The following is a 14,054-nucleotide window of genomic DNA, read 5'->3' as shown; positions in this document are numbered from 1 at the left end:
CTGGTTTAGTCTCCAGAATACCATAAATTTTACTGATTTTTCGAAGTAAACATTTTCAGTTGTATTGAGAGTTGAGACTCGCGATTGGATCAGATCAATTATACAAACTTAACAGTTACTAGCGCTGAGATGCAAATTAGGCGGTCAGGGCAGATTTCAGCGATCGGGTAGACTACCGGTATTGTAAAAGATTTGATCGTTATAAGGTAATTTTCAATAAATGTTTTCACTGGCCGAATAGTAAGGTAATTCAAAGCTAATTCAGGGAAAATAGCTTTGGCAGTTTGTTTTTTTTGCTCATGTGTATATACGTATACACAGTATATTCAAAATTCCCGTCATGTGAGGTCTCGGGCGTTCGAGGGAAAGATAAGTTCATACGAAGGAAACTTTGTACTATCCCTCACAGAAAGCCAGATATGGTGACAGACCGATACACGATTTGGCATTTTGCACTACACGATTTGATTCTGACGTTGACAAGTACTTACTCGGTGTAATACTTTCTTATCATTTTTTAAATTGATGAGGAAATCGCTACTTCTATCACGTACGCTTACAATTACGGGGAATAAAACTGGCTTCCTCCTTATTTAGGTAAGAAAAAAATCTTCAACTTTTTAGTCAATGCGATGAAATATAATAATTAGCTATTCATTTTGAAACTTTTTGTGGATTTAAGCATTAATCATAGATAGGAAGTGGGTACTTTGTTTTCACTATTGTCCTATAAGGAAAGAGTGGCGCTGTAAAAACTGGACCGAATACATGTTAGAGCCTATAGGAATTTAAAATGGTTCTCATTCTTCATACATAGTGACATATGGTCGAGTATGATAAAAGCCAATTCAACCTGGCATTATGTCAACAATGTTATTTCACCACAAGCTATAAGTACTCTTATGCTATCTGGTGTTAGTTATGAACTGCGGATTTGTGAATTTCTCAAAACGCGTAACGTAAATACCATAATATGAGCAAAGTTGAAACTTTCAACTTCAGTTTATAGCATTGCAAATATTTTACAATTGATTTAGTCAGGTTAAGCACCCGTCACAGTAGAAGTTTGAGATGTTTTCACGATGTTACAATCGGATATAGAATGAATAGCTTAGATTTAGGCTATAGCAAGCCCTATATTTCTCATTGATAGTTTATGTATGTTTACATGATAGACGATAAACAAATAGGAAATAAAATACACGAACACACACATTTATGTCGTAAATTTGTTTGCATTGTAACGAAAAGGCATTCGATAATTGTGGGAAATAGTGGAGCCAAACTGTGGCTGACAAAAATAAATTATGGTCAGATATTAAAATCACAGTATATTTGATAAAAAAAATTTTGTTTCAATAAAAATAATTTACTTGAATAATGTTTTGTAGAAGTTTGAACTTAAAAAATCGTTCGATTACCACGGTAACATTGAAATGTGACAATTATGTATGCATTATGTACTTGGAGACAGTCAATGAGAAACCCACTGGTGATAAAATAATACTGATTCGACTTGAACGTTTTACATTCTAAAACAGTTACCTGCTGTCCAATTTCAGTGTCACTGACATGTCTTGTTTGACCTGTATTGAACTATTGACACATAAACGCAACTTCCGTTCAAAAACTTCGATTATTGGTATATAGAAAACAGGATGGGTTCATTTTTGAGACTTGTATACACTAAAGTAAAATTACAGTGATTGAAGACATTTTTGAACGTGATCAACTAACATTAGAAAGAGATAGATGACTTGATTAAAATGTGCCAACTTTACTGGTAGTCAAGAATCAATATTCTGTTAGCTTATTCAATTTATTATTCACATCAGTAATACTTGTTATATACTATTGATAAGTTGACTTTCAAACATTATAAACAGCTGAATTAAGTTCAATCAGTATAAAATAGCATAGTACTGTTGCGAACGAACTTTTTGGCTATTTCAAAGATTTTTCTAAAAATGACGTGGGAATTGGAAAGAAAATATAGTCTGGAAGACAATTGTATACTTAAATTGCTGAGTGTTAGTATTTTTAATAGATTTTACCTATATGAATATATTTTAAATTTATATTTATAAAAGTATATTTGCGTTACATTGTTACAGATTATATGATAGAATCTTTTTACTGTTTTGGTATTTACACGTACGATAAATTACAAATTTTTGTTGAGAAACTACAAAATAAGTAGTTAAATTTATTCTGGTTTGATATGATGCACAAAGTTAAAATGAGGAGGTCAGCAACAGAAACTGAACTGACACGTCGTCGTCCTTCGTGGCCAATTAGAAAAATGTCGATGTACAAAGTTCATGGAAGCAAATGGTAAGTTTGGCCATGATATCTCTGCAAAGCATTGTTTGTATATCTTGGACAACTGGACAATGTAGGCTGTTGCAACGTTTTAGAAATTCGAATTTTCGCTGTTCGTTTTTACCTACCCATCCCCATATTACACGCTAGATAATATGGTGGAAAATCTTCTACCTCAGTTACAGTCGTTGTTTACATTGGTGTTTTCACAACTGCACTCCAAACAATTTTTTCATACTATTCAATGGTCGTATCGGAGTTCATTCTGTGATGAATTTTTTTTCTTCTCATTATATTCAAAATGTTTGGCGACCTGACTATATTGAACTTTCGTTTCCGAGACATTACCTCATTACCTATCGACCCGTCTTGTCGGATGTTCTTCACCTGATGTCGTGATTAATCATTTTGTTGTATTGTGGATTCGTCATTATCCCCTACCTATCGATACTGATAAAGAATAGTTTTGTACTAATTATTTCAAGTTATGCTGGTAAACTGTCACGAATAACAAAGAAAATGCGCGTGATGAATTTCTGATTAACACGCTGCATTTTTCGCAATTAAACACCTAAAAAAAGACTAAATATCGAAAAATAATTTTGTTCCCTGTAGTAATTGATGTGTTTGGTTAGATTACTCATTTAATGTGTATTTGATTTTTAAATGTTCTCAATTCCCCCTTGTGCTGGGGCGGACGGGTGACGGACAATTGCTCGTAACATGATAAATAACCTTTAAACAGAATGAGAAAATCACGAAATTTTCCAGCGGTAGGACAATTCTCCAGCGCTTAATAAATATTAGTTTAGTTAAAAATCGGCTTTTCATCTAAGTTTCTATACTTGTCATAAGACAAAGATTTGGCTGTTTAATCAAAAATTATGTTGAATAATTGCAGTAGCCGGTTCATGAAATTTTTTTTATGGTTGTATGAAATATATTGATATCCACCTGGCAATGGGCTGAAGAAATATATATAGGCTACTCGATACTGTATCTTGAAAGAGGGATGGAATATTTTATTCAATTTTTCGTTCTTTTTTTAAATTTATTTCACTTGAATTGGCAATAATTTGCTATTATTTTGAAGTGTCCTTTACTTGATAAACAGCAACGAACATTTTTATTCAACGACCCCAGTCTATTTCAAACTAAATCGATAATGTATATTTGTTAATAATGGGTATATCATTATCTGCAAGATTATATAAAAAAAAATACAAAACATTTCAATACTCTCATATATCTGTATAGCATGATAAGAATAATTAGTAAATAATATTCATTATAAAAATATGAGCAACTAAGGTTCATGGTTCCATATAAGTACATTCGTGATATTCTACATTTTAACATATGATTTGCTGCGTACGATTGTAATTTCACGATCAAGAAAACGCGAAATTACAGCAAAGACTTGACGCATATGTTGTCTAGTACTATTACTATCAATTTTTGTTAGTTGCTATATTTTATACTTTTAATAACAGTTCTCGAATAAAGCCCTGCTGTAGCTCGAGTACAAACAGTTCACTTTGTACGGGTCTGCATTTGTCTTCCCACGAAGCTGTACCAGTAACAACTGTTTGTAAAAATACTGTTTCTATGTTTGTTCCATATTTCCGTATTCGTAAGAGTGTTGCGTGCCGTGCATTCTTATTCTGTCCGGTAAGGTATCATACATGCATCCCACCTCTAACATTAATATTAGTCACTATATATCTTATCATTACGATGAAATAAATTTACACATACCGGTATACAAATTCTGAAGCACTGATATATATAATGTATCGTGTTGTGCAGAAATGAGATGTATATTTACGAATATGGATGGTTTATGGATGGCCTATTTGTAAGGAGCAAAAATGTATAAAAATAAAAATAAATGTAGCTGGAATTTGAATAAATATAAAATGTTGTGTAAAATCTATTAGGCGTTTTATATTGAAAAATATTTTTCTGTAGTATTTTTATACATTTAATATCCATCCGTGCTACGTTAAAGCATAACTTACATGAGTAGAATATGACAAATTGCATTCAATTGAAATCGTGAATCTAAATTTGGCATCGTTCATGTCTTTGCAAATTTCATACAAGGAAGATTACGATGAGTTTGGAGAATTGGTGTTCTAAATTAGGACAAAACAAATCTTGCAAACTGAATTTCTTTTTTATTTCTCATGCTAAATACGAGTAAGTTACCATTAATATTTTGCATACTAATCAGTGTTTCGATATACTTGCCAACGAATATATATATATCTATATGTAATCTTTTCGTTGTTATATTCTCGAGCATTGACGTGTGCATTACAGATATTCAAGTTGACAATTGTTAGCTGCCTAGAATGTAGTTTAGGCTACGTAGGCCATTAGTTTTAATATTCAAATACCGAAACTACTAAATTTGTCGAACCAGTATCCCTCCTTTATATCTCAAATATTAGTGAGTTTGTGAAAGATGGCCAGGACTCTCTTTAGAATGATTACCCCGTGACAAGCTTTAGCGCAAGCTGTGGTATACACTAATAATATATTCGCGGGATTCTCTCGTGAGCAACTATTTTCAAGTTTGGCGAATGAAAGGCTATGTATATACAATAGCTGGCCATTTTTAAAATAATTTATTGGCAATAAAAGTGATACAATATTCCCGCTGCACACTAACATAATTATATTACTGTAACGTAGATACTGTAACCAAGGTAAGGTTTCCTCAGACACATACCTAATTTAATTAGAAAGACAAAACGTTACAGAAATATACTTGTGTTAGTGCGTAGCAAGACACTTGAATCACTTAGAAGCTAGAACAATTATCTTCACTTCAGATATCATTTTCGTTTAGTCTGCCGGTTTAAAAATGTTTGTGACGCATTTTTTTATTCAAACCATCTGTTGACTTTGTTGACCTGTATTTTTTTGCAAAAATGTTGATGAGAATACACTCTTCCGCAGGAAGTGAATCTTAATTTCTAATTTAGCAACGTTTGGAATTTCCCTTTATAATTTGTATAAAGATACAAACACTTATAATAACGTGAACACACTGCCAAGTTCGTGTTTGTCTCAATTTGTTGCTGTCCAAGTAGTATTCAGTACTGTCAAAAAAATCGTGTAACATAATTATATTTAGCATGTATCTGTGATCAAAAAGCGTATGATGGTATCCAACTATGGAATTGGTATAAATTCCCAAACTCATGTAAAGTTAACAACTTTTTCGAACGTGTCTTAGTGTTTTAGAAATTCTAAGAAAAACTAACTCAAAACATTGGACGTCGAGACCGATTTGACAGTAAAACTCATCAATCATCGGAGCCCATAGTTTGACAGCTTTTGATAAACGATTTATATTATAACATGCATTCATTACTGATAAATAATAAACAACATTGGTATACATTTATTTATTGGTACTTTCAGAATAACCGGCGAATACTTCACTATTCAATCCTTTTATTCAAAACAACAGTTATATATTTGTTAACAAGCCAATAATTCATTTAATTTTAGAAAAACAATTTATTTCATCGTTTTAATATTTTTTGATGCGTGCTATCAAAGAAATTAATAAACTTATTCAAAGTGTCGTCAAGAACTGGATAGCCCAAAATTTTGATGTTTGAAAAGTAATGACTATTATTTATATATAGATATAATATTTAGTCTTCCTAGTAAGTTATTAATATGAACTTTGATTGTTTCTATTCGATCGAATATTTTCAGCTATTTGGGATTTTCAGCCATTTGGGAAACTTTTTATTTTGCTAAAGTCTTGTTGTTGCTTGGGGTACTTGCTGTTTTAGGCAAGACATCGCTCTTTTCCGTTGATTAAATCGATTTCACATTTTCAGTACTATTTGCTAATATTGTGTTTAATTGCCTTTTAGTGATATATAGATAAGTCCCGATATTTTACCAAACATTATACTGTTTTATTTTAATTGAAGAACAATTTTTTTCTGTATTGCGTCTTCCGCGATCTCAGGCCTCATCGTACCGTTATCGACCTTTGTGTCCGTATATGTGACCATTATTTGACTAATTACCTTACACCAGGGATCGGCATCCTACGGCCCGCGGGCTTAATCCGACCCGTGGAGTGAAATAATCCAGCCAGCGATGCTTCACTGGGATTCAGCGACAAAACGGCGGATGCGAATTCCCCCCATATTTTAACTTTACAAAGAATACGCGGAGAACTAGGATTGGTGATGAACATTTAGAAAATGTTATAATCTTGGCTTAATGCAGTGTGTCACCTGATGTCGAAAAGCTATCAAACGTAATGCAACAACAAGTGTCACCTTAAATGTCATTTGTACATTTTTTCCTAGTAAGACAAGTCGTCACAGTGTTCGCTCGCTATTTAAAGTCTAAAATTTCAACTTCTGATTTGTGTACAAATATGATTCATCAGCCATCAGCCACCCGTTCGGTTTTTAAATATTATGTACGTCCCGCCAAGATTTGCAACACTTAATTTTGGCCCGCTAGCGACAAAAGGTTGCCGACCCATGCGCATACACCTACCATATATTTCGTAGTTTCAATAATTTTAGCTGATTGTCTCGATTTTTCAAACGTGTCAAAAAGTTCAATTCTTAATTTTAACCTTTAATATTCGTTCGTTTTTCTTTCTTTACAGTGAAAATCCAAACACGTGCAACGGTTGCGGGTTCTCGGTAAACACCAATCTGGAACATGTATCGGTGAAAGGTCTTCATTATCACAGGACATGCTTCAAATGCAAAAAGTGAGTCTTTGATATTATTTATGAGGTAGTATATTTGTACGCTTGGAATCCGTATGAAGAAAATATAGGGGATTACTGCTATTTTTAAGCAAGTATTGGGAAATTCTGTTTAAAGTATGAAGCTCGTTACTGTGGTTTGAATAATAAAACGTAACGATTGTGACGTAATAAAAATCGTGTATGACGTGTTTTTCAAAATTGCAAATACGTGGTCCGATGAAAGGTAGATATCTAGGAACTTGTGTTGTTGGATTATTGATGCCCTAATTGGAAGGCATGTACTCCAGAATTGTACGATTATCATGTCGCACCTGCAGTAACAACAAGTAGAAGTTGAAATATATTCTCATTGTGATATTGTCGTGTTTTGTTTGTTTGGGTTGCATTTGAGCTCATTACCATATCAGCCTTCACTGACAAATTTCTGATAAACGTATTATAAGAAACATTAAGACATGAATAAACATGAATATTTTACTTACTCACTTTTACTCCAAAATAAAGTTTAGAATAATAAAAATAGAAATTTTAGCATTATTTTAAAATCTTATATTCAAATAAAATCTATTCATAGGTCACATCAATGTCAGGGTTTGTCCCAATATTCATTGATCTGGTTAACAACACGATTTTCTTAGGTATTCAATTAATTATAGGTGATATCAATAAGTAACCTGCCAGTGGGAAAATCCCGATTTTTTTTCAAAATATACTTACTGCCTTGTGCATTTTAGTTTTGACGTAGTCGTCAAAGTTTAACAGGACGGGGGAATTAATGGATGAAAGTTTAGAGAACGCTGCTCTGATTTGATTTTGGTTTGTCTAATTATGCTTATTGGGATGCACTGTTGTCGCAATCAGGCTCATTTTTTCCTTGTTGATTGGTTAAGAAAAAGATTCCAGGTAAGAAGTGCACAACTCAAACGCTTATGTCGGTTAATAAATTGCCTAAAATCAGATTTCGGGCCACTCTAGGTTAGAGAAATTGTCCCGATTGGAAAACCGCTTGCTTTCGATTCTAATTTTTTCGTCCGAAATGTGCGTGAACGTGATAGATTAATATACCACTTGAAATCGTCTAGCGACCCACATTGGCCCCGGGTCCCGCAATGAGAACACCTGATTTAGACAAGTAGGTACGCCGGTTGATCGAAGCTATCGGTGTGCTGAACTTGGACGTACTACTGGTTTAAGAAATGTTTGTGGTTTAAGGAAGGTCTGTCATGAATGAATGAATGAAAATAATTTTAAGGAATGAATGTAAAACGCTTTACACTTATCATGTATACCACGTTATGTAGTGATTGTTCCGTCATTTCATATGAGTTTTTTAATATTTTAAGTTTATATTAAAAAAATAATAAATGTTGTGCTCATTCGTAGCAAAATGGATCAAATACAAAATAGCGATTAAGGTGACAACTCTTTTCAATCTATTCATTCCTTTACGTCTGTAAAACTTCGGAACAACTAATAGGATTTGAACCTAACTAGTAATACATTTCCACTACTGCTAAGTATATACTATATAACATCTATACCAATCTAATATTCTTTTTCATGAAATTAATCAAATCATTTTGACATTAATCATCTCCAATGTCGTCTCGACTCAGAGCCGAAATTCGTGATCTTTTTCCGATATCAAGTATTATCTTCTGTCAAGTTTGAACAAATATAACAATAGTTAGTTTGTAGCAACTTCATTGATCCATCCGTTGGTCATGCAAGTTTGGATAAAATTTTTACAGACTGAATTTGCCAGTAAATTACATGTTAATCGTTGTCGCTTAATTATTTTTATATATTTTGCAATTAATCCTATATTTGTTATTTCCTAGTTTCTTAAACAGATTGGCGCAAGAATAGTATGTACTTCCGTTTGAAATCATGATTAAGATGACTGAGCCAACAGAGTGAACTATTAATATTTAATGTGAAATGTTAGAATTTGTATACAAATCAATATGTAAAATCTCGCCATTAAAATTTTAAGCGTAAAGAGGAGCTGAATTTATCTTTAATAGTATACAAAAAAAGAAAGATAACCTTCTATAAATTAAGATTCATGGTTCTGTGGGTACTGCACAATATATAAATACACATAATAATATATATGTTGACTTCATATACAATACGAACAGATTTCCATCACAAGCTCGTCGTCTTTTTTAATATCACGATCCTCTAGATGTCGTCCCAGATTACAATTCAATTATCCCAAAGAGTACTTTCTCTTATCAAATTCAAAGAAGTTATAATAAAAAAATTTGTACCGATGAGTAGAATTTCAAATTCTTCGTAACTATACGTAGAATTATTTTTCACTTGATCGGGTGTTTCAAAAGTCTTTGAAGTTTGTATCCACGATTCACGAGAGGTTTCTAAACAAAGAAACGCGCTTGACCTGTAACACAATACCATTTTAAATCAAATTTCAAGAAATTCTGTCAAGCCATCATTCCCGTTTGATGATAATTTAAACATACATGGTGAGATCAGAAAAGTCATTTGTTCAAGCTTAGTCAACTGCGTTAATACACTGAATAAAACAATATAAAATACTGTAGCAGCCTCTCAACGCATGAGAAACCTTGAATAGAGTCAGTGCGTTCTTGCATTTCGAGTCTTTCTTTGTGTCTCGTTGTACCCATCAGGTAAAAGGTACATATCGTGTAAATTTTTGCCTGAATTAGATAAGGCTGTATTTGTTAATGAACAGTTTAGATATAACGCGACATATTGATGTGGTATTTTGTTTTTCTCTTCTAAAATCAATAATTAGCCAGCTTCCGTCTTGTTTTAGAAATGAAATTTAACAAAAAAAATGCTTGGAGCATAGGTAGATTTTATAGAAACTAAATGACATAAACTGTTTTGATCAGGCTTAGAGCTATTTGTGATATTCATGGAGGCAAGGGCTTGGGACATGTATTCTGTTATCAGATGACTCTCATTTTAAGAGTTAATTACCGTGTTATGGTTATTGGTTTGTCTTCGTGCGTCGTGATAAAAAATCAATGATGTTGCAAAAAAAAATTGACTCTCTGGTTAAGTCTTCGAAAGCCACAAACAAAATACTTTTAAATAAGCTATCATCAATCTCGATACTTTGGTGAATTCCATTTAGCAATATTAACTGATTAAAATTCATTAACTCTTCGTGTATGATCCTCTAATTTCACCTGTGAGTTTTTGAAAATGTCGTGACCCGAAAATTGCCTATACAAATTACATCGTATGTGTGGCGTGTTGTGTGGAGACAGATTTCGTGTAGATAACTAAGTACATCGCCAAACTTCCTGTGAGAAAATTGTCATTTACAAGCTTAGTAGTTTGCGGGGATGTCAGGGTCAAAATTTGCATGGAACTTATCGTTTAATTCCGTAGCATATTTTAAGTGTTAGTGAAATGATTTCGGTTGTGTAAACTGTAAATTATAAAACAATGGGTGTGAGGAAGGTAACGTTCAACTAAAAGCTCACCTAAGCAGCCTATTATAATGCTTATATGCATGACTCCCAGAAATTTATGATTCGAAAATTCTTCTACTTGATTGATATATCGTGTTATTATTATAAAATGGCGAGGTATAATGAACCTTGTTAATTGTTGCCATTGTAGGTTCGAGACGTGTATTATTGCATTTGCATGATTTATTATCGTAATTGTTTTCGAAATAACGGAGCAAATACGGCGACAACAATTCGCAATAAAAAAGTAGCATATTTGGCACGAGCGAGATTTTTCACACTGAACTACCAACAGTATATTGAGTGGTTATGGTATCATTGTATGCTGGAAAATTACATGAGTTTCCGTAGCTGAATTCCTAAACACGTCTACGCCACGCACAACTGTATCCAAACATCAACAAACTATAATTTTTATTAAATTTTTGAAAATCATTGTATGATTCATACCTCGGGGTAAAGAATGGATTATTCATTTCAACTTTTTAATATCTAGCCTGCCTTAACATTGTCTAATTTTTTAAATTTGGAATACGGTTTATTTGTATAATCCATTTGCCGGAACGGCTACGTACATTTGTTTATCCAGGCGTAAATCACCATCGCTTTTTATTGAACTGGTACAACGATGTGTAGTACAAGTCTTATTTGATTTTGTCTTTTTACACACAATCCTTATTTATTGTGATCTCTCGTCAGCGTTTCGGGATAGCACACCAGCGCTGATCGCCGTGGTCGTAAATAGAAAGGTGGTGATTTTCGTCAAAAACGAGAATTCTTTACTCTCCATCTTACATGGTTCGTATATAATTTCCTTTATGTTAGTATGGCATTACAGTTGACCATACATGATTGTCCGTTAGGGAATTTGGTAGTTTTAGTAACCTTTCAGTGGTAATTTGTGTTACTGCACTCCTTTCCGCTGTGGGCAATGTATAGAGAGCACACTATCGTAGTACAGTTGTCGACGCCCCAAGGTTTGAGCTATTTAATAGTTAATACGACCAACTGTTATTTGTTCTTCTCTGTGGAGGTCTATTTTGCGGCCAATTAGAATAGTGTATTAGCAGGAAAATTGATAAATAAATACATGTAATTGGTCGACAGCCAGATAACGAACCGCTAGTTGAAGCATTGCTGAACGGCGGAGTTAAAATTTGTCTTAGAAAAAGGAAGTTTAACAAGACTACTCTGATTTAACTGTAAATCAGAACATCTGGTTTGGGTAAACGCTCAAGGTTGGCATTTTATCATTACAGAAGCAGAGAATGGCCAGGTTTGGTTACCATCTTTGATCATATATTATTTTGAAAACTATGCAGGTAGGGATTTCCACAGCTTCCAGTCCATAGTTGTATTGGTTCAGAAGGATTGGCAGTTTTTTAGGGTGTAAAGTGGAGATTGTTGAAACGATCTAGGTGCAATTTGCGTGCTTGCTTTAACACAATTCCCATTATTACGTCAATCAATTCGTTTGTTTCTTATAACCTAAGCTACACTCGTATGTATATATCTCTATTCAATATTTAGTGATTTCTACAAACATCTAGCTTAAAGATTTGTCGCTGTTTTCATATATTATTCATTCCTTTTCGTCGGGAATTTCTAACCTTACGTGACAATACTGGTCGAAGGTGGTTTTGTCTAGTTGATCCATTTTAAAAATCTCGGAATCCCTCCACCGAAAAATCACTCTGGAACGTAGATTGAGTGTTTGTACTTCAAGGCACATTATATCTAAGTCATATTTTCGTATTTGTTAGATACATTCTTCTAATGAATGTAATCTTTGCATAGCGTATATTATTTTCACCAAGCATGAAACAATGATGCAGTGCACTTCAGTTTATGTTTCCATCTCTGATTTCTAAAATTGGCTACAGATCTTTGCAATATACGGAAAGTGGAAACGCACCGCACAATACACACCATATAATTTTAACATGGTATTTTAGAAGCTATAAATCATGCGTGACACTACTTTTATAGTGAGAAAATTATTCCTTCGCGGTCTGCTGAGTTTTACAACCGTTTGAATAGTTATACTTGAAGAAGGGTAACTGAAAACAATGCTCTATGAATTTGTTCAGAATGTAAGCGATATAAAAACATTGTAGCTTTCTATGTTGTTGCTATATAAAGCCTGTTTTGCCTAAATGTGTAGACCCAGAAAACAGAAATAATTCTAGTTTGCACAATTCACAAAAATTAAATATATTTGTTTGTGGTTATGTCCATTCGCTCAACAGTTCATGAAATTTCCGAGAATTTATTTCATTGGAAGTTGAAAAAAAAGTTATTAGTTTTTAGAATGCTATTAGGTTTTGTATTAATTAGCAAATGCATTTCAATACTGGAGAAAAATTCAAATTAGATTTCAATCGATGATAAATAAGTCGTTTCTTACAGTCTTGCCAATCAAGGACTAATAGGTTCTTCTTAAACAAAATAATTCAATGGGAGCCAATATAAAGCTTGCGTTCTATTTTTTATAATGGTACTAAAAAATTGTTAATTAGATTCTTTACTATTTCCTGCCACCCTAATGAAAAATTTGATGAGCTTCTAAATTAGCTGTAGTTAATCCAATTAGCAATTGCAATTAGCAGTTCCAATTAACAATTGCAAACTGATTTTATGTTACCTTTAGTCTGAACATTGCTTTTCCATCTTTGTCATATGTAAAATTTCTGAATTGTCATATCAATTCTATATAGTCAGCAACTAAATCAAGATCCGCTTATAACTCTATATCCATCTCGTAACAAGAGGTTTTCATCCCATTTTAGCTTACGTACATCGTGGAATTTTTGTCGGCTATTTTATTATACTCATATTGAGTAGTATTCTCAGTTGAGAGATTTTGTTTTCGATCAGAATCCCTGTTGATCGAAATGTTATTGATTTATTTACAATGATTTGCCAAAATTTAGAATTTTTGAAAAAATAGGTTTACAAGTTTCGTTTAAACGACAACACCCTAATATAATTTGAATCTCTTTGTCTCATACTCAAACAAGTACTGGTAATAAAGAAACCGCCTAAACTTTCCTTGAGCGAAACTTATTTCTTGATAAATAGTTTATTACCTAAAAGCGTGACCAAAAATATAATTTTTCACGGCTACTTACAGATTTGAATTTTATTTACATTTTTCAATCCATTACTATGGTTCTTTCAGATGTTATCTTGCTGGTGTTCTCAAACAAGTTTTATTAATTTACACCTGCGTTTATGTGATGAGTCATTTAAAATTCCAGAAAACCGAATCAAATTATGTTTGTTTTCAATTTGGTATTTCGTTTCCTGTACAAGACGTTTACTCTAATATCGAATTTTCATGTCTCGCTGTATTGGGACCTTGTCTACATTGTTACATTGTTAGTTAAATCAAAGAGGTAACAATATGGAATATTCCCAAGTTTCATTTCAAGGTCTCATGCAAACTACACACAAAGTTCCAAAACGATCACTTGATTATTTAAATTCCC

At 32.9% G+C, this 14,054-nt stretch overlaps 1 protein-coding gene across 6 annotated transcripts in view; it reads left to right on the top strand.

Moving 5' to 3' along the window:
• The window catches only part of LOC120327908 (uncharacterized), a 104,154-nt gene that overhangs the window by 29,313 nt on the left and 60,787 nt on the right, over window positions 1-14,054 (top strand). For all 6 annotated transcript variants that reach the window (XM_078114390.1, XM_078114389.1, XM_078114387.1 and 3 more), the window contains one exon: window positions 6,983-7,090. In XM_078114390.1, coding sequence (XP_077970516.1) covers window positions 6,983-7,090 — 108 coding nt within the window. The remainder of the gene's footprint in view (window positions 1-6,982; window positions 7,091-14,054) is intronic.

Source organism: Styela clava, chromosome 7 (assembly GCF_964204865.1).
Source record: "Styela clava chromosome 7, kaStyClav1.hap1.2, whole genome shotgun sequence".
NCBI classification, from domain to species: domain Eukaryota; kingdom Metazoa; phylum Chordata; class Ascidiacea; order Stolidobranchia; family Styelidae; genus Styela; species Styela clava.
The sequence above is the reverse complement of the archived record's forward strand: the minus strand, read 5'-3'. Positions and strand labels throughout refer to the sequence as shown.